The sequence below is a fragment of the Neoarius graeffei genome, chromosome 8 (genome assembly GCF_027579695.1).
Source record: "Neoarius graeffei isolate fNeoGra1 chromosome 8, fNeoGra1.pri, whole genome shotgun sequence".
In the NCBI taxonomy this organism is placed as follows: Eukaryota; Metazoa; Chordata; class Actinopteri; order Siluriformes; family Ariidae; genus Neoarius; species Neoarius graeffei.
This window is the reverse complement of record NC_083576.1, coordinates 36,296,254-36,319,611: the sequence shown is the minus strand read 5'-3', so window position 1 is coordinate 36,319,611 and position 23,358 is coordinate 36,296,254. Positions and strand designations below refer to the sequence as shown.

The window sequence follows — 23,358 nt, the reverse complement described above, 5'->3', positions numbered from 1 at the left end:
TGAGTGAATGACCTTGACTAGGGCTGGGCACCGAAATTCGGTTCCTTCATGGCACCGACCGAAATGTTACGGTTCTTCTGGGTATTGAAACATGCCTCGCCTTTCGGTTCCACGTTTCGGTTCCCAGAGGTTAATCACGTGTAAAGTGGAGTGGGCTCTGATCCGTGCTGGCGTGCTTATGACCCGATAATGCGACCTGTGATTGGCTGAAACGTTTGCATTTCATGTATACATCTCACTAAAGCATTTGACGGTGCATGGAATAAATCTGAGAGCGGAGAGTTGCACCGTCTTCTCTCACACACCAACTTATGCACCTTCGCCACCCCCGACTTCTCTGCAGGACGTTTTACCACCAGACTCGGATTCATCTGAAAGTACCAAGCACAGCGTCGTGTCTGATATTTCATCTGGTAAGTTGTTCTGTGAATTCCGTTGAACTGCTTTGTTTGTCACGGTAAGAGCTAGGTTGTTGTAAGTTTATGTATAGCTAATGGTACAGTAAGATATTAGCACCTAACTTTGTTTAATGGCTATGTAACTGGCCAAGTGAAAAGTTATCTAAATGCTAGCTTTTAAAATGTGCTCCATCATTGGGTAGGCTGCCTACGTGTGCGCGCGCGTGCATGAGTGTTATTTAAAAAAAAAAAATATATATATATATATATATATATATATATATATATATATATATATATATATATATATATATTCATTCACCTCCCCCTAGTCTCAAAAACTTAACGTATAAAACCTTCACAGCCTCTGCCCAGGTCCCTGATGTGAGGGGGAAAAGGCAGGCAGCTACCGTAAATCCATTCACACTAGCAGAAAAGGCCAAAATGACCAAAGAAAAACAAGCAGAGTGCTACAGGGCAGTGACAGTTTGTGGTGAAAGGTTTGCTGCCTTTTTCTACAATGGAGACTCCGTGGTTTAGGTAAGTTGGCTGTACAGGATATTGTTGAATAAATCCTTCATTTATATTTATCTGTAATCCTTTATCTTTATCTAAATTAAGCCTAGATGTATTTTAAGTGATGTGTTTTTAAGCAATGAGAACATAACTGTTATTTTTGATGTTTTGTCTAATGTTTGTCAATTAGGGAGATAAGAACCCTTAACCCCAGGTATCAGCCCCCCAGCAGACACATGCTGGCAAATACATGCATACCTGCCTGGTATGCAGCCAAGAAGGAAAGGGTCAAGACAGATTTGAAAGACATCAGGGATGTGGCTGTAACCGCGGATGAGTGGTTCTGAGAAGGCTGATATGTTAATTTTCTTGAAGAAAAACTGTTGATTACATTGGCGTGCGTGGTGTGAATATGATATAGTGGGTTGGTGTTCTTTTTGCACTGGAAATAACTTTAAATATACCCCAATATGTGCAACAGAATGTGTAATGAAATTTTCATTTTTTCCAGGATTAATATTATAAATTAGGAATCGAAAAAGGTACCGTTCAGGAACCGCTATCGAAATGAAGGTATCGGTATCGGAATCGAAAAATTTTGATCAATACCCAGCCCTAACCTTGATGTCCGTAATGTCACAGCAGGAAGTCTATCAGTGTCATTGCCATTTCCACTATACTAAAACACAGCTGACTGCAACTCCGATCCTCCATTTTGAGCTAATTTAATCGCCATGCCATGTAGATGTGCTGCTGCACCCACCAGCAACACGACAGAAGGTGGATTTACGTTGCATTCATGACCCAAGAATGTTCAAACCGCAAAGATTTGGATGCGTTTTGCGAGAAGTTCACGGGCACACTGGGTGGCGATGAAGTGGTCCCTCCTCTGCTCATTTTACTGAAGACTCGTACGAGACCTCTGATCTGTTGAGCGTTGGTTATAAGCCCGTATTGAAAGAGGGTGCAGTCCCAACAATTAAAGAAAACAAGGAAAGAGCTCAGTTGCACCAGTCCTCCCAGAGTGAGCAGAGGGTTGTTGCTAAAACCCGGGATGGAATGGGACATATCGCTTGGGCAGTGACCTCCCTGCAGTTGTTGCTAAAACCGGTGACATCCCATTCCGTCCCGGGTTTTCGTAATTGCCTGAGCCCAGCAGTAATGGTGGACTACACAGTATGAAGAAAAGTGAATGATACCCCTTTTCCACCAAATCAGTTCCAGGGCTGGTTTGGAGCCAGTGCTGGTGCTGGTTCACAACTCGTTCAACTTGCGAGCCAGCTGAGAACCAGTTTGCTTTTCCATAGCTCGCGGAGCTACATCATTACGTCGCTGTATACGTCAGTTACGTTTGCATAAACCTTGGCGCGAATATCGAAGCAAAAACACGGAAGCAGCAGCAACAAGAACAATAATAATAATGGATGACTTCGTGTTTATACAGCTGCGGCTTCTAGTCGCTTAAAAATGGCAATCTTTCGCGGTCTTGTTATTGTTGTTGGTCTTAACAACTCCCCCTGCTGACATAAGCGGTTCTTTCCTCTGGCCCAGCAGAGAGTTGGTGCTAGCCTGGAACTGGTTTTTCTGGCCCCAGAACTAGTTCTTTGTCAGTGGAAACAGAAAACCTGGTTCCAAACTAAGCACTGCCCCGAACCAGCCCTGGAACTGCTTTGGTGGAAAAGGGGCATCAGAGGAGCAGCTGTCTTATTTCTAAACTGGATATTGCTGCCACCTCTCCCTTACGTGGAAGAAGTGAATGAACAGAGAACTGAACAAACAAACAAAAGTCAGATTGTTTCAAAAACAACTGGCCTTCAAGAAGCGAGAACACAGACGGGTAAGCTCTGACTCCTTTCGATTTAAAAAAAAACAAAAAAAAAAAACCTTTACCTGCATTTAGATTAATACATGTAACTTGTATTGTGTGTTGAAGTTACCGGAATAAGTATTTAATTTGTTTCAGAATGCGATTGTCTCAGTTCATCTGATTTAATTAGCCTTTTACGTTTTACCAGTGAAAATGCATGCATGTACATGTATGTTGCATAAAAGTTTTAACACCTACACTGGGTTGACTCTCATTAAAACAATCAATGAAATCAAATCAGTCTTCGTGGAGCAAGTCGGTAACGGTATTTACTTTCACCATAAATTTTTATTTATACGACTTTGGTCTATAGCTGTAAGAGACCTTGGCCTTAAAAACGGTTCCTGCTGTGACAACACACACTCAGGGCTGGCTGGCTCAGCGGGGCAGCTCGAATGCCAACTTTCCAGTCAATTTTAACTCTCAAATATATCTTTTTTTTTTTATTCCCATTTATGCAGCATACAAGAGTCAAGGATGGAGATACTATCCACTCAAACTTAGTTAAAAATAAAGGTTCTGCGTATCTTCTTTAAACAAGATACTTCTTGTTACAAGATACTACTTTATACAGAGTCAAGTCACTGAATCTCAAGACAAGGTGATTCTCAGGTTGACCTCCTGCTCTTTGTGGCTTTGCTTTGAAATAAATGAAAACACCTCAAACCTCTGAGCTCAATGTTCATACAATGAAGAAACCAAAAGTATACAAGCTAAGAACAATCCTGTTCACATTTTTCACATCTCATCCTTCTGTGGTGGAAGGGACCAAATACCTACTTTTAGTTCTTTACAGTTTCCCTTTTTTGCACACAGCATTTTTTACACTATAATGAATTACATTATAGACTTTTTATATTGTAAAACAGAAAGATGACAAGTTCAATTATACATTACCTTCTTATACGCCATCTCAAAGAGCTTTAGAGATGCTTGCTGTAGACCTGTGGCAGCCTGTTTAATGTTTTCACCAGTCTCAAGGTCTTTCCGTGAAAGTAGGTCTCTTACTTTCGTGATCTCATCCTGAAGCTTCTTGCACTGAGAAAGCCACAGTAAAATTAATAATAATAATAATAATAATAATAATAAAAAACAACCACTACAATTTATTGCACTTTGTGCAAAAATGTGTACATAGCAAATAACTGTGCTTAACCTCCTCAGTGGGGAGCTGGTCCTTAAACTCCTCCATCTTTGACTCAGTATCATGGACAATGCCTTCAGCCATATTAACTGCTTCAACACGATCCTAGGAGGGTTTTTTTTTTTAAAAACAAACAAAAAAAACTTAAAATGCAATAATTAACAAAGAAGCACAAGCTTAGTCAAATTAATTTATTGCAGTTTTCCCCAATCAGCCAATCATATGGATGTAGATACAGGTTAAGCGCTTCAGTTAATACTGACAAACATGCAAATAGGTGTGTGTGTGTGTGGGGGGGGGGGACGACAAGTGTGATCCCTGTGACTAAGCGTGGCATGTCGTTGGAGCCAGATCAGCTGGTACGAGTTTTTCCAGAAACTGCTGAGCTCCTGGGAATTACACACACATCCAGAATAGCATGAAGAACAAAAAATAGAGTGAGTGACAGTTCTGTGGGCGGAAACACCTTTTTAAAAATGGGAAGATTGTTTTGAGATGCCAGGAGAGAAATTGTAACTCGTATAAAAATCACTCGACAACTGTAGTGAGCAGAAAAGCATCTTTGCACACACAACATTCAGCCTTGAGGTAGGCAGGCTACAACAGCAGTAGAGCACATTCAGTTCCAATTCTGTTAGCCAAGAACAGGAATCTGAGGCTTTTTCCCCCCTCCTATACACACACACACACACACACACAGTGTGTGTGGTGATATAATAAATAAAATGAGTACACCCCAGAACAAAAACTACTACATCTCGTACTTTGTATGGCCTCCATAATTTAACAGCACCAAGTCTTCTAGGCATGGAATGAACAAGTTGGCAACAGTTTGCATCAATCTTTTTCCATTGTTCAACAAATGACCCCTTTTAGTGACTGGATGCTGGATGGAGAGTGACGCTCAACTTGTCTCTTCAGAATTCCCCACAGGTGTTCGATTGGATTCAGATCAGGAGACATACTTGGCCACTCAATCATTTTCACCCTGTTCTTCAGAAATCCAACAGTGGCCTTAGATGTGTGTTTAATCATGTTGGAAAAGTGCACAACGACCAAGGGCACGGAGTGATGGTAGCATCATCTCTTTCAGTATAGAGCAATACATCTGTGAATTCATGATGCCATCAATGAAATGTAGCTCCCCAACAGCCCCACATAAGGACACTGCCACCACCATGTTTCACTGTAGGCACCATGCATTTTTCTTTGTATTCCTCACCTTTGCGACACCATACAGTTTTGAAGCCATCAGTTCCAAAAACATTCATATTGGTCTCATCACTCCAAAGTATAGAGTCCCAGTAGTCTTCATCTTTGTCAGCATGGGCCCTGGCAAACTCTAGACAAGCTTTTTTGTGCCTGGGCTTTAGGAGAGGCTTCTTTCGTGGACAGCATCCATGCATGCCATTCCTCTGCAGTGTATGCCGTATTGTGTCATGGGAAATGGTCACCTCAGTTTGGCTTTCTACTTCTTTAGACAACTGCAGTGAAATTGCATGCCGATTTTCTTCAACCCTTCTCATCAGAAGATGCTCCTGTCAAGGTGTTAACTTCCGTGGACGACCGGGACGTCTCTGTGAGATGGTTGCAGTTCCATCTTTCTTAAAAATTTTTGTACCACTTTTGCTACAGTATTCTGACTGATAAGTAAAGCTTTGCTGATCATCTTGTAGCCTTCACCTTTGTGGTGTAAATAAATTATTTTCTTTGGGGAATTCTCAAGAGACAAGTTGAGCATCACTCTCCATCCAGCATCCAGTCACTAAAAGAGGTCACTGTCGAATGGAAAAAGATTGATGTTGCAAAATGTTGCCAACTTGTTCATTCCATGCCTAGAAGACTTGGTGCTGTCATTAAAAATCATGGAGGCCATACAAAGTACTAGATGTAGTAGTTTTTGTTGTGGGGTGTACTCATTTTTGCACCACCCTAATTTGAGTAGAAGTAAAAGAAAAAAAAAAGTGTGTAATCCAAGTTATATTATTAACCTTATTTTCACGTTATAAGTTAAACAGATGCTATATTAAACTTTGTCTTGTCAACATTTTGGAAATTGAGTTCATTGAAATATTGTTTAAAATGTTACTTTTCAAAGCGGGTAGTTCACATATTTTCTACAGATAGGCCAATCTAATTTGGTTTCAAGACGAGAGAAAATTTACACACAGCATTACATATAACTGCAGATAATATAGTAAATGATACCTTATGCTTTTATATATTTTAGGGATTGTTGAAAATCACCATTTTTATAGTAATTACTGAAGAGTTACATCGATAACGTTCCAACAAAACTAGTTAAATCCCCTCCGTGATCCGGCCATGTTATTGTTTACAAAATTCCAGGTAAGCCAAGTACAGCAGGTGCATGTGTAATAATAGCCACCCATCTAATTATAGATTAACAGACTGAATTCACCCAAATCGGAGAAAAGGCAATCAAATACCTAAATAAAATAAACATCTTGGTGAATCTTCATTTCATTCAGCCTTTTTATTGTATTTTTCTTTTGTATGGTACACATCATAAAATATTTGAGGGGAATTTTACGACAGTGCCAAACTCCGTTACAGTTTGTTTTCGTTCACAATGCGATTGTCGCCCTTATATCAGACTTATTTTCTTTCGGTTTCATTTCTTTAAATTAATTTGTACTTCAGGTTTTACTGGATTAATAAAGATTTAACTTGATTTCCTCCAGAAGCTTTGAATTTGAGCGAGTGACCTAAAACTGCAGATCAGGTAATGAGTTATAACACATACACCATAATGCAGCACTGAATAGTTTTTGTTTATTGTTCAAGTTTGAGTTTATTAAATATTATAAATTATTAAAGCATAATTGTCATAACTATACCTGCTTTTTGATGAACTTCATTAAATCACTGCCAGTAAGCGCAGATTGATTGGAGATGGATATACAGCAAAGCCGGAAAATCTGCACACCCATTTCACCTTCTCCAAGTTTTATTACATTACAGACTTATTCTACAATAGATTGAGTTCATTTTTTGTCTCACAATTCTACGCAAAATGGCCCATAATTACCAAGTGAAGGCAGGTTTTTAGAAAATATGCAATTTTATTTTACTGACAAAAATAGGTTATTTAGGGGTTACATATCTGTACACACCCTTCGCCTAATACTTGGTTGATGCACCTTTGGCAGCAATTACAGCTTCAAGGCGTCTTGGGGAAGAAGCTACGAGCTTGGCACACTTGTTTCTGGACATTTTTGCCCATTCCTCTTGGCATATCCTTGCAAGCTCAGTCAAGTTGGATGGGGAGCATCGGTACACAACCATTTTCAGCTCCTTCCACGGATGTTCAGTTAGATTCAGGTCTGGGCTCTGGCTGGGCCACTCAAGGACATTCACAGACTTTCTCCGAAGCCACTCCTTTGTTCTCTTGGCTGTGTGCTTCAGGCCATTGTCATGTTGGAAAGAAAACCTTTGCCCCAGTCTGAGGTCCAGAGCACGCTGGAAGAGGTTTTCTTCAAGAATCTGTGTACTTGGCTGCATTCATCTTTCCCTCCATCAGGACTACTCTCCCCACTCCCGAAAAACATCCCCACATGATGCTGCCATGCTTCACTGTAGGGATGGCATTAGCCAAGTGATGAGCGATACCTGGCTTCCTCTAGACGCGACACTTGGTTTTCAGGCCATAAAGTTCAATTCAGGACAAGTTAATACATGATCAGGACAAGTGAAATCTTGCTGCTTGTTCGATTCGACAAGTGGATTCAAAAGTTAACATCGAGCCCTTTCGGGAGGGCAGAGGTCAAACAAAAGGCGCCATATTTTAAGCTGTTTAACACACCTAGATGTAAATATCAGGAAATGAAATATCAAATCCTTATCTATTCTCATTCATCTTTTGATTTCAAACCCAAATGTCATTGTATAGTAAAAACAAAAAGAACTTGCCTTGCTGTTTCAATTCTTTCAAGGGAGCTGCATACCTAATAACATATTATAAAGAGGCTCAAGTACCTTCCTCTTTCTGTCCTCCTCTGCATACTTTTCAGCATTCTTGATCATGTTCTCAATGTCATCTTTACTGAGACCACCAGAGGATTGGATGACAACTATTTAAAAAAAAAAATTGAGGAAAATGAGAATGATCCATAAATTCTGCTTTTTTTGGGGGGGTGGGGGAGAATCACCTGAACTAACAAACCAAGTCTTACTTTGCTGTTCACGTCCAGTGCCTTTGTCTTTGGCAGAAACATGCACAATTCCATTGGCATCAATATCAAAAGTAACTTCAACCTGTGGGACTCCACGTGGGGCAGGAGGGATGCCAACCTATTAAGAGAGCAGGAGCTTTGCAGATATACTAACCATACAAATGTCAGAAAACTCCCCCCAAAAGTATTTCATTCCATTTTAATCATGATTTTCATAGTTTTTATACACATGACTTACCAGTGTGAACTGTCCAAGAAGCTTATTATCCACTGCCATTTCACGCTCACCTTGGCAAACTTTAATTTCGACTTGTGTTTGCCCATCAGCAGCAGTAGAAAACACCTGAGTAAATTAGAGAGACCCGATGTAACTTGATATCAATATTCAAGTCTCCTAAGTATTTTGACACCAGTTTTGTTAGGATACACAAAAAAACCCCGACAACTATTTTCACAAATGTAGGTTTTGCATTTTGGGCAAATCAGCACAAATCCATCATGGTACAAAGTAATGAACATGGCCTTGCTGAATCTCACAAATAAGATCTCAGAACATTTTATTCTAGGACTTGTGCTTTAGGAGATATGAACCAAAACTTTTAGTGCAATCAAGAGACACAATTTGGTCATTTACAACCCCAAATCAGAAAAAGTTGGGACAGAACGGAAAATACAAATTTTAAACCCCACCACTTGACTAGTTGTGGCTAGGTATTTCACTGCAGACAGGATGAACAAGATATTTAAATGTCTTGCCAACTTACATTTGTTAATACACATCCATTCCTGCATTTCAGGCCTGCAATCCGTTCCAAAAAGAGTTGGGATGGGGGTCAATTTAGGGCTACTAATGAGGGAAAATGATTGTATTTTAAAACAGATGTCAATCGTTGATTGTAATCAAGATTTGGTACAAAATCAATTATCTAGGTATACAAGTACCCAGGAAAAACCTAGTTCTTGAGGAACAAAGATCTCCAGTGTGTCATACATGTGAGAAAATTATTGAATTGTTTAAAAACAATCCTCCTCAAAGAAAGATACAAAGGGTGCATATCAAATGATCCAAGGAACCTGGAGGAATGTGTGTAAAGGGCAAGGGTGCAAGCCTAAGCTGAACACCTGTTATCTCTGATCCCACAGACATCACTGCATCAAGAATGGTCCTTCATCTACAGCTCACATCACCATATAGGCTCAGGATTACATTAGCAAACCTTTGCCAAGTACTACAATACGGAGTTACAGCCACATATGCCAGTTAAAACTTGACTGTGCAAAAATAAGCCTTATATTAACTGCATCCAGAAGCGCTGTCAACTTCTCTGGGCTCAGAGGCATGTGGTATGGACCATCACACAGTGGAAATGTGTATTCTGGTCAGACGAATCAGTGTTCCAGATCTTTTTTTTTTTTTTAAAGAAATGGACATCACGTGCTCCAGAGCAAAAAAAAAAAAGGGCCCATCGAGCAACAAGTCCAAAAGCCAGGGTCTGCCATGGTATAGGGTTGTGTCCGTGCCCTTGAGAATGTTAGCTTACAATTCTGTGATGGCAGCATTAATACAGAAGAGTATCTCAAGATTTTGAAGTAATATATGCTGCTTTCAAGATGACATCTGGAGTATTAACAAGACAAAGCAAAACCACACTCTGCACATATTACAAAGGCATGGATGCGGAACAAGAGGGCACCTGTTCCCTTGGTCTCGAGTAGAGAATGTGTGGTGAATTTTGAAATTAAAAAAAAAAAAAAAAAACGAAAAAAAAAAAAAAAACGAAAAAAAAAAAAAAAAAAAAAAACACTGCGAGCCCATACTGTTTCACAATTTAAGATTTGTTTACAAGAAGCATGGGACAAAACACCTGAAACACTTCATTACTTGATGTCTTCAGTTGCTAAAGTGGGTATCCCAAAGCATTTTCTTGATCAGAAAGGCCAGAGAGAGAGAGAGAGAGAGAGAGAGAGAGAGGGGGGGGGGGGGGGGGGGAGACGACACATAGCCGCAAGTGGTGATGAGGGGCCCCCTCACACCTCCAGTTCCACGACCTGTCATGTTTATCATACAGTGCACACGCATCTGAGATGTGAGACAAAAGCCTGGGTATCTGATGTGTGCGCCACCAGTGATGAGTTTTTAGGCAATGGAATCATTACTGTTCAGGTCCAAATGGTGGTGCTATATTACAAGATCACTTTGGGCATATGGATATAAGCAGAACCATCAGATCCTTTAACTTGTGAAGTTCAAGCCATATCAGGCAATGCATGGTGAAATGACATTTCCTGTTTGCGTGGTGTAACATACAGTTGTGGTCAGAAGTTTACATACAGGGACCAGTGGTTGCGTTAGACTTTTTCATTGTCCGTCATTTTGACGGACAGGGTCGTAAAAATTCCGTGATTGTCCATTATTATCTGTCATTTTATTTTAACTTTTAAATGACAATGTATATAGGCTATAAATGCTATATATTTAATAACTTGTCTTTTCATGGACTCATTTTCATTTAAAAATTCACAGAACAAGCTTGTATTATTTAATCATTTATTTATGTATTTATGATGCAAAAAGATGAACAGAGATTCTGACGTTCGGTCACTTGTGAACCCATTTTCCCTCCGCTAAAAACATTGCGGCTGTTGAGCCTTAACGGGCATATGAACAATGTTATTTTACAACGTAGCAAGACAATCGCAGTTAAAATATGAACAGTCCACTACAACGATTTAAGTGACAATCTAATTTGACCTGTTTGCGTGAGCTCAAACCTTCCTTCTGGCCCGCATGGATTTAAATTGGGAGCTCGCTTGTGCATAATCAAAGTAGTCAATGGAGACTGCTGCCGAGGAAATGGTCATTAAATTTTGCGTCTTTGCCTCGGACAGACGACTTCTCATTGACGTTTTAATTTTATTCTAAAGGCTGAACCCGCGCTCTGCTGCGACACTGGAGACTGGAATAACCAGCGCCACTTCAGCCAAAGTTCTGAAGTCGGGAAACATTTCTCCCAGGGAAGTGATCAGAAGCCGGCAAGAGCCTCTGAAAGTTGGATTTCCCGACCCTGCTAGTACTCTCTTCATAGGGAGGAAATCCTGCAGCATGCGGTCTTTCTGCACCAGTGGTGCAGCTGCACCCCGCGGTGACCCGTAGTGGGCCGACACGGAAGGTCTTAAATAAAACGAAGTTATGTTTAAACGTTAGTTTGTCTACCCGTCCTCTCATTAAAATGATAGTTTAGCAGATATTTGAGCAGTGATGTTCCTAAGCTTGCTGGGGAAGAATACAATAAATCGACATTTGTTTCATTTTAAAAACAAGAAAACAACTAGCCTAAATGAGCGCTATTGCATTAAGACGTACAGGCAGGGAAACGACAAACAACCCAATGCATCTCTTTTTTTTTTTTTTAATAGCAAAAATGACATGTCTTCTGCAGAGAAGGGAAACATTAATACATCTCACTGTGCTAGTGGTTAGAAAAGTCAGCGCGCGGTCAGGAGCGCGATGGGGGGGGGGGGGGGAACAGCCTTGCGCAGTGGCTACAATGTATACATGAGCAGCCTATGCACTGAACATCAAGACTGCTGCAACGTCGGCTCAGATTGAAAGTGACGGCAGTGAAGACTATGTATACTGTATGTAAGAAAACTCTGCGACAACTTGCCAATCATTTCAATTGTGTGTTTCATTCTGTTTTATTATTGTTATTATTAGGCTATTATTGTTATTGGTAATGGTAAACATCTGTCAAAATGACCGACGGCCTTCAGATTTTTCCGTCATAGCTAAAAAAATCCGTCAATGACGGACAATTGTCGGTTAACGCGACCTATGACAGGGACATGAATGTCATCTTGGATATGAAGGTCATGGCAATATTTGGGCTTTCCAGTAATTTCTCTGAAGTGTTCTTTTTCTGTAGCAGATTGATTGTACAGCATACATCTAATTTAAAAAAAAAAAAAAAAAAACACTAGAATTTGGTGCACAAAAATTGTCTTTGGGTTTTCTGAAATCAAAACAGGGTCAAAATTACACATACTGAGTCAACAATTTACATACACTCATTAATTCAGGTGCTGAAACGTCCAAAATTATCTTGTCTTGCCAAGGCCTGTTAATGATCATGATTGACTACAGCTGGTAGCTTCTCTGTGCCTTCACAAAATGGTTTGTTTACAGGACTCATTGGATTGACCAACACATAGGAAACTCCAAGGAGCTCGGTGCAAATCTGAGAAAGATGACTGCAGATATACACAACTCCGGAATGTCTCTTGGAGCCATTTCTAAACAACTGCAAATTCCAAGATCAGTTCAAACAATTGTATGCAAGTTATTGTGAGGCGTAGTCACTTTGCCAAGCCACTTTGCTTCAAGAAAACCCAAACTGTTACCCTCAGGTGAAAGGAAATTGGTTTGGATGGTCAGGAACAACCTGGGAACCACCATAGCACAGCCCTGCCATGAACCGGAAGCCGATGGATCACTGTCTACAGTTCAGATCACCATGGACTAAGAGGCTGCTATCCAAGAAATAACCCCCTGCTCCAAAATTGATACCTTCAAGCTTTACTAAATTTTGAAGCTAACCACACAGACAAAGAAAAAAAAAAAAAAAAGCCTTCTGGAAGATAGCTGTATGGTCAGATGAGACAATGATGGGAGTTGTTTGGCCACAGAGGAGCACTGTACCAGCTGGTGGTGGTAGGATCATCATGCTCTGGGGCTGTTTTGCTGCCAGTGGAACTGGTTCATTGCACAAAGTGGGTGGAATAATGGAGGACTAGCTAAGAATTCTTCAGCATAAACCATCAGAAACTTGAACATGACTATGTACAACAGGACAATGAACCCAAACATACATCAGAGATGGTTGTGGAGGATAAAGCAGGCTAACATTAAGCTTAAAACAAGTCCTGACTTGAACCCTATTGAAAATATATGGACCGTGATAAGTCGAGTCCATGCCAAGAAAGAAGGGGAGAAAAGAAAGAAAATAAATAATAATACTCTACCAATTCCACCATAAAGAGTTGTGAAATATCCAACCAAAATTCTACCAGAAACTTGTTCATGGAAAACAAAAATGTTTGGTCAAGATGAATCTTATTTTTGATCCTGTATATATAATTTTGACCCCGTGTTGATTTCAGAAAAACACAAAGAAAATTAAAGCTTGTGCACCAAATTCCAGCGTTTTTTTTTTTTTTATTAAAGATGTATGCTGTACATTCTGCCACAGAAAAATAGTTCAAAGAAATTACTGAAAGGCCAAATAGTGTCATCTTGGATATGAATGTCATGGCATTCATGTCACTGTATGTAAACTTCTGACCACAACTGTAAATGTATTGTTTTGCCTTTTCAACATATCGCAAATCCCGTCACAATTTAAAATCTGCAACATCTTGACATCATGTATACCAAATATGGCATGAATCCAACAAACCGCTGAGGAGGAGCAAGTTAAAATGGAATGTCTCAAAATGCACTGAACCAAAAATAACTCACTTCCTGCTGAGGATGACTAACAGAATGTATGTTACAATTTTGTTCATCTTGAGGCACCCCACACACCTACCAAACTTAACACAGATAGATGAAATTCTATACCAGTCAGAAGTCTCTGGCATGTGGGGGTGCTATGGAGTCCCCTGGACACACCCAGGCCCAAGCCTCTCTCCCTGAGTAGAGGTGGCCAGGACTGATGTGTGTACCAAATTTCATGAGTGAGTTTTCAGGCAATGGAGTCATTACTGTCCAGGTCCAAATGGTGGCACTATACCTTGGGCATGCAGATATCAGAAATATTATATCCTATAACCTGTGAAGTTTCAGCCACATCAGGCAACGCATGGTGAAGGACACTTCCTGTTTGCGTGGTGAAACAAATTTATTGGTCTGCCATTTCAAAATCATTCAAGATATCACAAATCCCTTCGCAATTTAAAAATCAGCAACATCTTATCACGAATACCAAATATGGCATGAATCCAACAAACCGCCTATGAGCAACATGTTAAAATTTAACATGTGGACACCGGAGGCCTTGCACCTCTGGTGCTCAGGCCCTAAAAATATCACTACAGAAACAAAAGGGCCTTGGCACCTCCGGTGCTCGGGCCCTAACAACAACAAAAATCTGTCCAGAAACAATAGGGCCCTTCACCTCCAGTGCAACAGCCTCTGGTGGACACCAGAGGCCTTGCACCTCTGGTGCTCGGGCCCTAATGATACCTCATTCATTAAGATAGCTTGATTGGTTTTCTACATGACATTTTCAAATATTTAAGATTATACTGTTACAGACTTTTTTTTTTTTAAACACTTAAAAAGCCAAAATGCCAAAAATAGCATTTTCAAAGACCAGTAAAATCATAAAAATGTTAAAATACCTGTTTCTATACATTTTCGAACAAACACTTTAGGTCTAATTAAAAAATAAATAAAATAAAGCTACTTGGCTAAAAGGCTAAGTCGACAGATTTGTCAATTTTCAAAAGGTAAATCTGCCATAATTTTCTGAGCACTATAAAACATCAGGTTTGAACAGCTATATAACTTAAAACGTTCCTTTTTAGAATTTACAATTTTACTGGACAGCAGCTTTGTGAAACTAATGAAATATAATCTAAAAATATTCACGAATAGGCAAGTTAAAATCTACATCACCATTCACTAGTTTCAGCTCACAAATTCAATGGGTAAGTCCTTTGTCTTTTAAATGAATATGCACATGTGTTTAGAAGCAGCAGTAGCTGCCTGTGTCACATGCATAGTGAAATTTGTCCTCTGCATTTAATCCATCTGAAGCAGTGCACACACATGCACACCCAAGTGAGCAATGAGCAGTTTATTGTCATGGGACATTAAGTGCTCATTTGTATTAAAACCATTGTGATCAATAACATCAATAAACAAGCAGTATCAATATCTGCCTATATTGAATGCATGTACAATATATGTAAACTAATCTCTATAATCATGTCCCTAGGACGACATAATTTTCAAGTTATAAATGTGGTATTTTGGGATAATATTGTATTATTTTATCATGTTTCATGAAAGCTGCTGTTGTAAGAAATTTATTTTGTTGGATGCAATTCATATTTTTTCAACTTGGCAAAGTAGCATGCTGAACATAACTTGTATTATCACCTGTTGCCAGTTGCAACTGACATTTAAAATCCTGATGTGTAGCAAAACATGAATCAGCCACAGAGATCCAAAAAAAAAAAAAAAAAAAGGGGCAGGTAATGATTCCATAATATCCTTGCAAATTTAAGCTACAAGACTCATGTAGGGGAAATACGGTTTTACAAAGCAATGATTTACACAACTCTGTATTGTTGTGAGGTAACAACTTTGAGCTTGTGTATCACTTACTGACATTACATGTGCGCCAGATTCACCGTATTTCTTGCGCGACAAGTAGACTCAGGCTAATAACTTCATGAGAGTTTCGCATCAGATTATTTGACCTCACACCAATATAAATTTATGCACACAGACACACACCTCTCTCATTATCTCTAGCTGCTTTATCCTGTTCTATACATATATAGACAAACCATCTCAGCTTACCATTTATGTAAAAATTGACAGATTTTCACATTTAAGCCATTTTGCAATCGCAACTGAAGGTTTAACTGAACAGTTCAATCACTTATAAATGGGGTGATGGGTATAATTTTTATAAAAAAAAAAAAAAAAAAAAAAAAATCAGCTGAAGAGAAATTAGTCCGTCAGTGTTTGAGCGATTCCAAATCAATGGGAAATTGAGTGAGCCATCAGAAAACATGCTTTACGAACAGGCTGTCAGTCACCAGGCCAATGTGCTATACAAAGACTGGAACAGCCTGTTTTTAGTAATTTAATTGATAAAATATTGCGTGAATACACAAAGTGAACACATGTAAATACTTGGGCTTTGCTTTGATACAAAATTAAATGAATAATATAACTTGTGTACAAGATAACTGGGGGGGAGGGGGGAACCGCCAATCATCAGTGCTGGTCAGCACTTGCCCACGGATGTTGCAGCAGCCCTCGGGGTACCCATTTTAAGTATCGTAAGAAGGAATGGCAACATTACAAAGTGACAAATGTTTTACCATCACAATGATTTTTGAAACGTTCTGCAAGAACCCAAATTGAAATGTTTATTTTGGGGAAAAAAAAAAAAAAAGTTAATGAGATAAAACATGAAATAATGTGCTGTTGTATTGTCTTGAGTACAATACAGGTCAAAGATTTACAAACCATTGTTTTCGGTTTTAATATCAACATACCGTCCCAACTTTTCTGACTTGGGGTTGTAATTTTCCTGAGTAGCAGCTGAGATACAGTCTCTACCTACGAAGTTTTAAACTACAAAAATATGATAAATCTCTCAGCACTCAGGTCAAGTTGTCCACCATGGAGTTTTTGGCATTTGTGCTATCACACGTGAGGTGCACACAATTTTTGCAGGACAAGGACATTTCTTGACGAAATCATTGTGAAAAATAAGAGCTTGCCAATTCATCAGAGCAAAGATGTGGGGAAAAAACACTTCCTTCTGATAAAAGTTTCATCCTATAGCCTAGTTGAAATTAATGATTTAGCTAATTTACTTCACTTATCAATTCACATTTCAATCACTTATTCTGAGTAAGGCACTGAGTTTTACTATTTAAAAAAAAAAAAGGTTATTATCTATAGGGCCAGGCTACATGTGCCATAGACTGAATCAGAAGCCTTAACCATTTTAGCTCAAAATGAATAAATTTCTACCACCATTATGACTGCAATTAATTGCAATAATATACACTAGGAAAATAAGTAAATTATTAATCTATATTAACTTGAATTATTTCACCTGAAAAAATTACCTGGCTTTTTTTGGTGGGAATGGTTGTATTCCGGTTTATAAGTTTGGTGAACACACCTCCCAGAGTCTCAATTCCCAAAGAGAGGGGAGTGACATCAAGCAGGAGCACATCTGTCACATCGCCAGCCAATACACCCCCTTGGATAGCTGCTCCAATAGCCACAGCTTCATCTGGGTTAACAGATTTACTGGGGGACCTACCAAACAGTTCCTGTACTGTTTGCTGAACCTATAAAAATAGAAAGAAGTGACTTGCATAATATTCAAACACACAAGTAGGGATGCATCAATACTGAATAGGTTTGAAATTTGGCTTGTCTGATTTAATTCTCCCTCCACAACCTTATGCTGTAATGATGTGATGCTTACATCAAATATAAATTGCCTTACCAGACCTGTCAATACTTGTAAATTTATGCATAGTAAACATTTGAATATACTAGTACGACTTGTCACTCCAAATACACCAAAAGAGCAGTCTTTCCCCCTTCGCTTCACTCCCCTTCACGGGGGATGAGCCAACAGACACCATGTATCCATATCTGATTTGTGCAGATTAACCTCTCCAAAAATTTATTCACACTGGCTCCAAGGTCTACCCTCTTTCCCCATCTCAGACGGGCTGATGGTCTCAGACGCCGCTCCGTGAATTCAGGTTAGCCACCCCTGCACTGTCTAACAGACATTTTTAGTGCCTTAAAACACTAACAAAACCCAAGTTCATTGCTAGCAGTAAGCAGCTGAAACCAACATGAAGAAATTGTCCCCTGATGTTTTTGATTTGCTATTAAGCAAGACGTTACTCATTCTGGTGTCAGTATTGAAGAGAGTACAAAAACACGTACACTTAGGTTCCATGCACACCCCCCAATTACCCTGTGGGTTTGGCTCTAAACACCCACAACCATTAAATATACCTGAGGAACCCACCCTCAAGGACTGTTGAGGGGATGCATTTACATATACAATTCTACCTGGCTCCTGACATTGTTGACAGGGTACAAAATTCAGTTCAGCAACTTGAGTGGCTCACCACCTCAAACTTAAACCAGGAAGGAACGACTGAATGGATTCAAAAAAAAGGGATCAAATGAAAACCAGTGCCAGTCATCAACCTGTACATTTTTCCACTTCTTTAAAAGGCAAACAAAACCCCCAAAAAATTAACCACTTTGCCAATCCCAGCAAGTGCCCCCTTACCAAACTGCACTTCTAAGGAACTGAATGGTGCCACCACCTTGCTCAATCCTATGGTTAATTTTACAACCTGTACTCTGAAAGCTAATAAACATTTCAGGAAATGGTTACCTTCGGCATACGAGTCATTCCTCCAACCAACAGGATTTCTCCAATGTCACTCTTCGAAACATCAGCATCTTGCATGGCCTTCTGGCATGGGGCCACAGTCTTTCTAATTAGATCCCCCACAATACCCTCAAACTGGGCACGGGTAAGCTTCATGTTCAAGTGTTTGGGACCAGAGCTGTCCATTGTTAGGTAAGGCAGGTTGATGTCAGTCTGTGTGGCAAGCAAAAGTTAAATTCTTTATTTAGAGGAATGCTGACAAGACAGTGGATTTGGGCTTTCAGATCAAGGTGTCCTTTTTCTTATTATTTTCTGTCTAATGAACATGGAATAAATAAAGGCTCATATTGTATATAGTAATGTAATACTCAAGGAAAAAGCAATACTCCCAAAAAGAAGTCATACAGAACATACCAACACTTACCTGCAATACATCATAGTCAAGCAAACAATATTGTCGAGCCTCCATATTTTGTCACTACTAGGAATGTAATGTTATATCATGCAACAAATTGCAATACAAATTTCTGAATTTGAAAATCAATGGAAAAAATGAACTGTGATCATTATCCAGATGCATAATCTTATTTTTTCAAACTAATTGTGTTTTCTAGACAGCAGATCATGCAATATATAATAGCAAGATACATGTGACTTCACCTCCAGTGGAAGGAACACTGCTCTAATGCTACAGAAAGGGAAAGGTTTTAAAAAAAAAACACTAAAATGGGAAAAATTGTACAAATAGATGGTACCAACCCCCCCCCTTTTTATTTTTAACTGCTGAAAGCTAAAGAGAAGCAAATGCAAGTAGTACAAAATGTTCATAAAAGTTCATTAACCCTTTGGGGTCGAGAGCATCGCCACTGAAGCTCAACAGGTTTAGAATGAGGTCATGTATTTAGATAAACAACTTCAAGTTTATCATACAAACATGATAAACATCGACAAACTTTACACTTTCCTATATGCCCACTGCCAAATAGTATAGTTTTTAAATGATCAAAATTAGATGAAACATAAAACTTGCCACATTCCTCAATCACACCAGAGTCGGAGGGCTGAGCGTGCACTTACACATTCATAAAAGACTATCATGCCATTACCATGTGAATAAATCACTTTCATTCTTTTGGTTTCGATTGGTTTCTCTTTCGTGGTGGGAATGCCCACCGTAAACAGGATAAAATCTGTCAGACAGTTCAGGCTATTTGGAGGCAAAACTTGTTGCGAGATGGAACGGGGATTTTATGCGTGTCAGATGATTCAGGACAGCAAATCAATTTCAGGACAGCAAATCAATTCATGATTCAGTTCTTGATTAAAAGGACAGCAATTTGGTTCAATCTTGAAAAATGTGACACTTATGAGTGGTGCCTTTTTTTTTTTTTTAAACTTCAACTTGATCCAGGCAAAGATCAGCTCGAGTAAGTGTAAATATTTCTTATGAGCAGATTAGTGGCGGCACGGTGGTGTAGTGGTTAGCGCTGTCGCCTCACAGCAAAAAGGTCCGGGTTCGAGCCCATGGCTGGCAAGGGCCTTTCTGTGCGGAGTTTGCATCTTCTCCCCGTGTCTGCGGGGGTTTCCTCCGGGTGCTCCGGTTTCCCCCACAGTCCAAAAGACATGCAGGTTAGGTTAACTGGTGACTCTAAATTGACCGTAGATGTGAATGTGAATGGTTGTCTATGTGTCAGCCCTGTGATGACCTGGCGACTTGTCCAGGGTGTACCCTGTCTTTCGCCTGTAGTCAGCTGGGATAGGCTCCAGCTTGCCTGCGACCCTGTAGAAGGATAAAGCGGCTAGAAATGAGATGAGCAGATTGGTTGATATGCATGCGCTGTAGTGTATACAAAGGAAAAATATGACTGAGCAGTTAAAATTATTTTCCTCAAAAATAGTTAATTTTGTTCCATTTTGAATTGAGGGTAAAATTTGGAATTGGAGTGGGAGCAAAATTACAGAGTAATTATGTAACAGTAGGTTGTGGCTCTGAACTGAGTAAAATAATCTCATCTCATCTCATTATCTCTAGCCGCTTTATCCTTCTACAGGGTCGCAGGCAAGCTGGAGCCCATCCCAGCTGACTATGGGCGAAAGGCAGGGTACACCCTGGACAAGTCGCCAGGTCATCACAGGGCTGACACATAGACACAGACAACCATTCACACTCACATTCACACCTACGGTCAATTTAGAGTCACCAGTTAACCTAACCTGCATGTCTTTGGACTGTGGGGGAAACCGGAGCACCCGGAGGAAACCCACGCGGACACGGGGAGAACATGCAAACTCCATACAGAAAGGCCCTCGCCGGCCCCGGGGCTCGAACCCAGGACCTTCTTGCTGTGAGGCGACAGCGCTAACCACTACACCACCGTGCCGCCCGAGTAAAATAATAGAAGAGTTAATTTTAAGGACACTGAATAGAGTCAAATACCAGATAAATGAAGCTGCTGTAAAAAGCAGTTTTAGAACGGTATTGGAGTGTGTGGAGGAAAAGAGGAAAAACATTACCTTACTCATTGTGACTTAACCTGATGGGATTAAGAGTTGGCAGTGGGAGGGGTTTTCACTCTCCTCACTGAATGAATGGAAAATTTTTCACCCTCCTCATTGAATACCCCTCCCACTGCCAGCCCTTTAATCACAAAACAGGACAAATATTCTGATGGCCAGTTAATTGTCCAAATCAATGGTGCAGATTGAAGTTTTTGTGCTTGATACATTCCTAAGACTGAAAAGAAACGCCTCAAGGTGACCAAAACGGTTCAACAGAATGGGTAAGGTCATCCCCCCCCCACACACACACACTCCAACCCTGTTCTAAAACTGCTTTTAACAACTTCATTTATCTTTTTTTTTTTTTTTAAAGTACAATCATGACACATATACTACATGGATATTATTGTAGCTGAACTTGTGCTGAATACTTAAAAAAAAAAAAAAAAAAAAAAAGTCATATGACTTTGAAAATACTGCTTAGATTTGTTGAAATTGACAAAATCAGAGCATGCCACAATCAGAGTACCAGAAAATACCCTCAGACAGTTCAGAAAAGGTCTGTGTTAATAAATTTGTTTTTTGATAAAAGGATTGTAGTTAATAGGCTATTATATTTTACTCCAACCTTTACAAAAGGTGGACAAATTATTGGCTATGAAGGAAAAAAGATACTTGTTTAATTTTAACAAATAATGTTTAACTTGCTAAATAGGAAAAATGCTGCTTTTTTGGTAATAAAGTTTGGGAAACTTTAATGATGAATGTAATATTGTGAACTGAAATCATAAATTGGGTGAATCTTACATGCCCAGTCACTAACCATTTTTTTTAAAGGCAGTTTAAGTATTTTCTGAAATGTAAACAGGTGCCTCTCCAAAATTTTTTATAGCGTGAGAACGTTGAATGTTTTCCATTTGTTGCCTGTGACCCTGTAGAACAGGATAAAGTGGCTAGAGATGAGATGAAAATTGTGCATTCCAGACTCAAACTAAAAAGTTAAACAATTTATTTTAATTTTGATAATTATGACCTACAATGCAAAAAACCCTCGAAATAAGAATTTTATTTAGTTTGTATAAATTAAAAAAAAAAAATTATGAATTTGTGCATCCCTCAGTCTAGTTCGGTATACGCAACCACAATCATGGGGAAGTCTGCTGACTTAACAGTTGGACAGAAGACGATCAACACCCTCCATAAGGAGGGTAAACCACAGGTGGTCATTGCTGAAAAGGCTGGCTGACAAAAGGTTCACAAGAGACAGGGATGACTGCAGCCTTGAGAGGATTGGCAAGAAAAGTTGATTGAAAAAGTTTGAAGAACTTGGGAGAGCTTCACAAGGAGTGGGCCGAGACTGGAGTCAGTGCTTCAAGAGCCACCATGCACACAGACGTCTTCAGGAAAGGGGCTATAACTGGACATCGCATTCCTGATATCAAGCCACTCCTGAACCAGACAACGTCAGAAGCATCTTACCTGGGCTAAGGAGAGAAAGAACTGAATTGTTGCTCAGTGGTCCAAAATCCTCTTTTCACATGAAACCAAATATTGCATTTCATTTGGAAAATCAAGGTCCTTGGGTCTGGAGGAAGAGTGGAGAGGCACAGAATCCAATGTGTTTGAAGTCCAGTGTGAAGTTTCTGCAACCCCATAGAGAATCTATGGGGTACTGTCAAGAGGAAGATTAGAAACACCTGACCCAAAAATGCAGATGAGCTGAAGTCCACTATAAAGGCAACGTGGGCATCAGTAACACCTCAGCAGTGCCACAGGCTGATGACCTCCATGCCACGCCACATTGATTAAGTAATTTGTGGTAAAGGAGACCCAACCAAGTATTGGGTGTATAAATAAACTCGCTTTCGCTGTGAAGACTGTCGTTATCGCTATCCATGCTGTAAAATTAATGCTATTCTCCTGAGAAATACTGGCAAAAATTTAAGATTGATACTTAAATCTTGTAAAAAAATAAATAAAAATGTTTGTTGTGAACGAGCGAGTCGCCAGAGGTCCGTAACTGGGGTCCGTACCGTAGGACACAGACCTGCTCGCCAGCCAATCAGAGCGCAGGATTTGAACTGGGAAAAAAAATAAAATTGTCCCCTTTTCAATAAAACTAACAAAATAGGGGGGAAAAAATCTCGACTTGTCCACCGTATGTATGGGCACCATGTCTTTTGCAATAAACATCGCGATAGCATCGGTGATTGCCTTCCACTGTGCCCCATTCTTATCCTAAGGCACACAGTTCAAAAATGTGTCCAGGACAGTTTCTTGCTTTACTGTGGATGGTGTGCTTGTGCTACGACTGTTTTCATTCCGCTGGGAGCAGCACTTCTCCCACTCCGCTGCATGCTTCTGTTTAAAGTGTTGGAATAAATTCATCGTGCTGCTTCCTTTGGAAGCGACGCCACAAAACCGAACCAATTCCAGATCATGGAAAAAGTTACTCCTTTCTCAGGCACAAGTTGCAGCTTTCCCCCAATCGCTGCCATGTTTGTGTGCGTCTATGGCAAGCGTGCGGGAGGAGGGCTTTAGTATCAGTGCCCAA

The 23,358-nt window shown here is 39.8% G+C and overlaps 1 protein-coding gene across 1 annotated transcript in view; it reads right to left on the bottom strand.

Annotated features, from left to right (window-relative positions):
- Positions 1-23,358, bottom strand: part of hspa9 (heat shock protein 9) — a 109,492-nt gene that overhangs the window by 17,312 nt on the left and 68,822 nt on the right. Inside the window, exons 10-16 of the mRNA XM_060927612.1 lie at positions 18,309-18,518; positions 17,002-17,229; positions 8,360-8,464; positions 8,122-8,239; positions 7,925-8,019; positions 3,938-4,030; positions 3,679-3,819 (exon numbers count right to left, since the gene is read on the bottom strand). Coding sequence (XP_060783595.1) covers positions 3,679-3,819; positions 3,938-4,030; positions 7,925-8,019; positions 8,122-8,239; positions 8,360-8,464; positions 17,002-17,229; positions 18,309-18,518 — 990 coding nt within the window. The remainder of the gene's footprint in view (positions 1-3,678; positions 3,820-3,937; positions 4,031-7,924; positions 8,020-8,121; positions 8,240-8,359; positions 8,465-17,001; positions 17,230-18,308; positions 18,519-23,358) is intronic.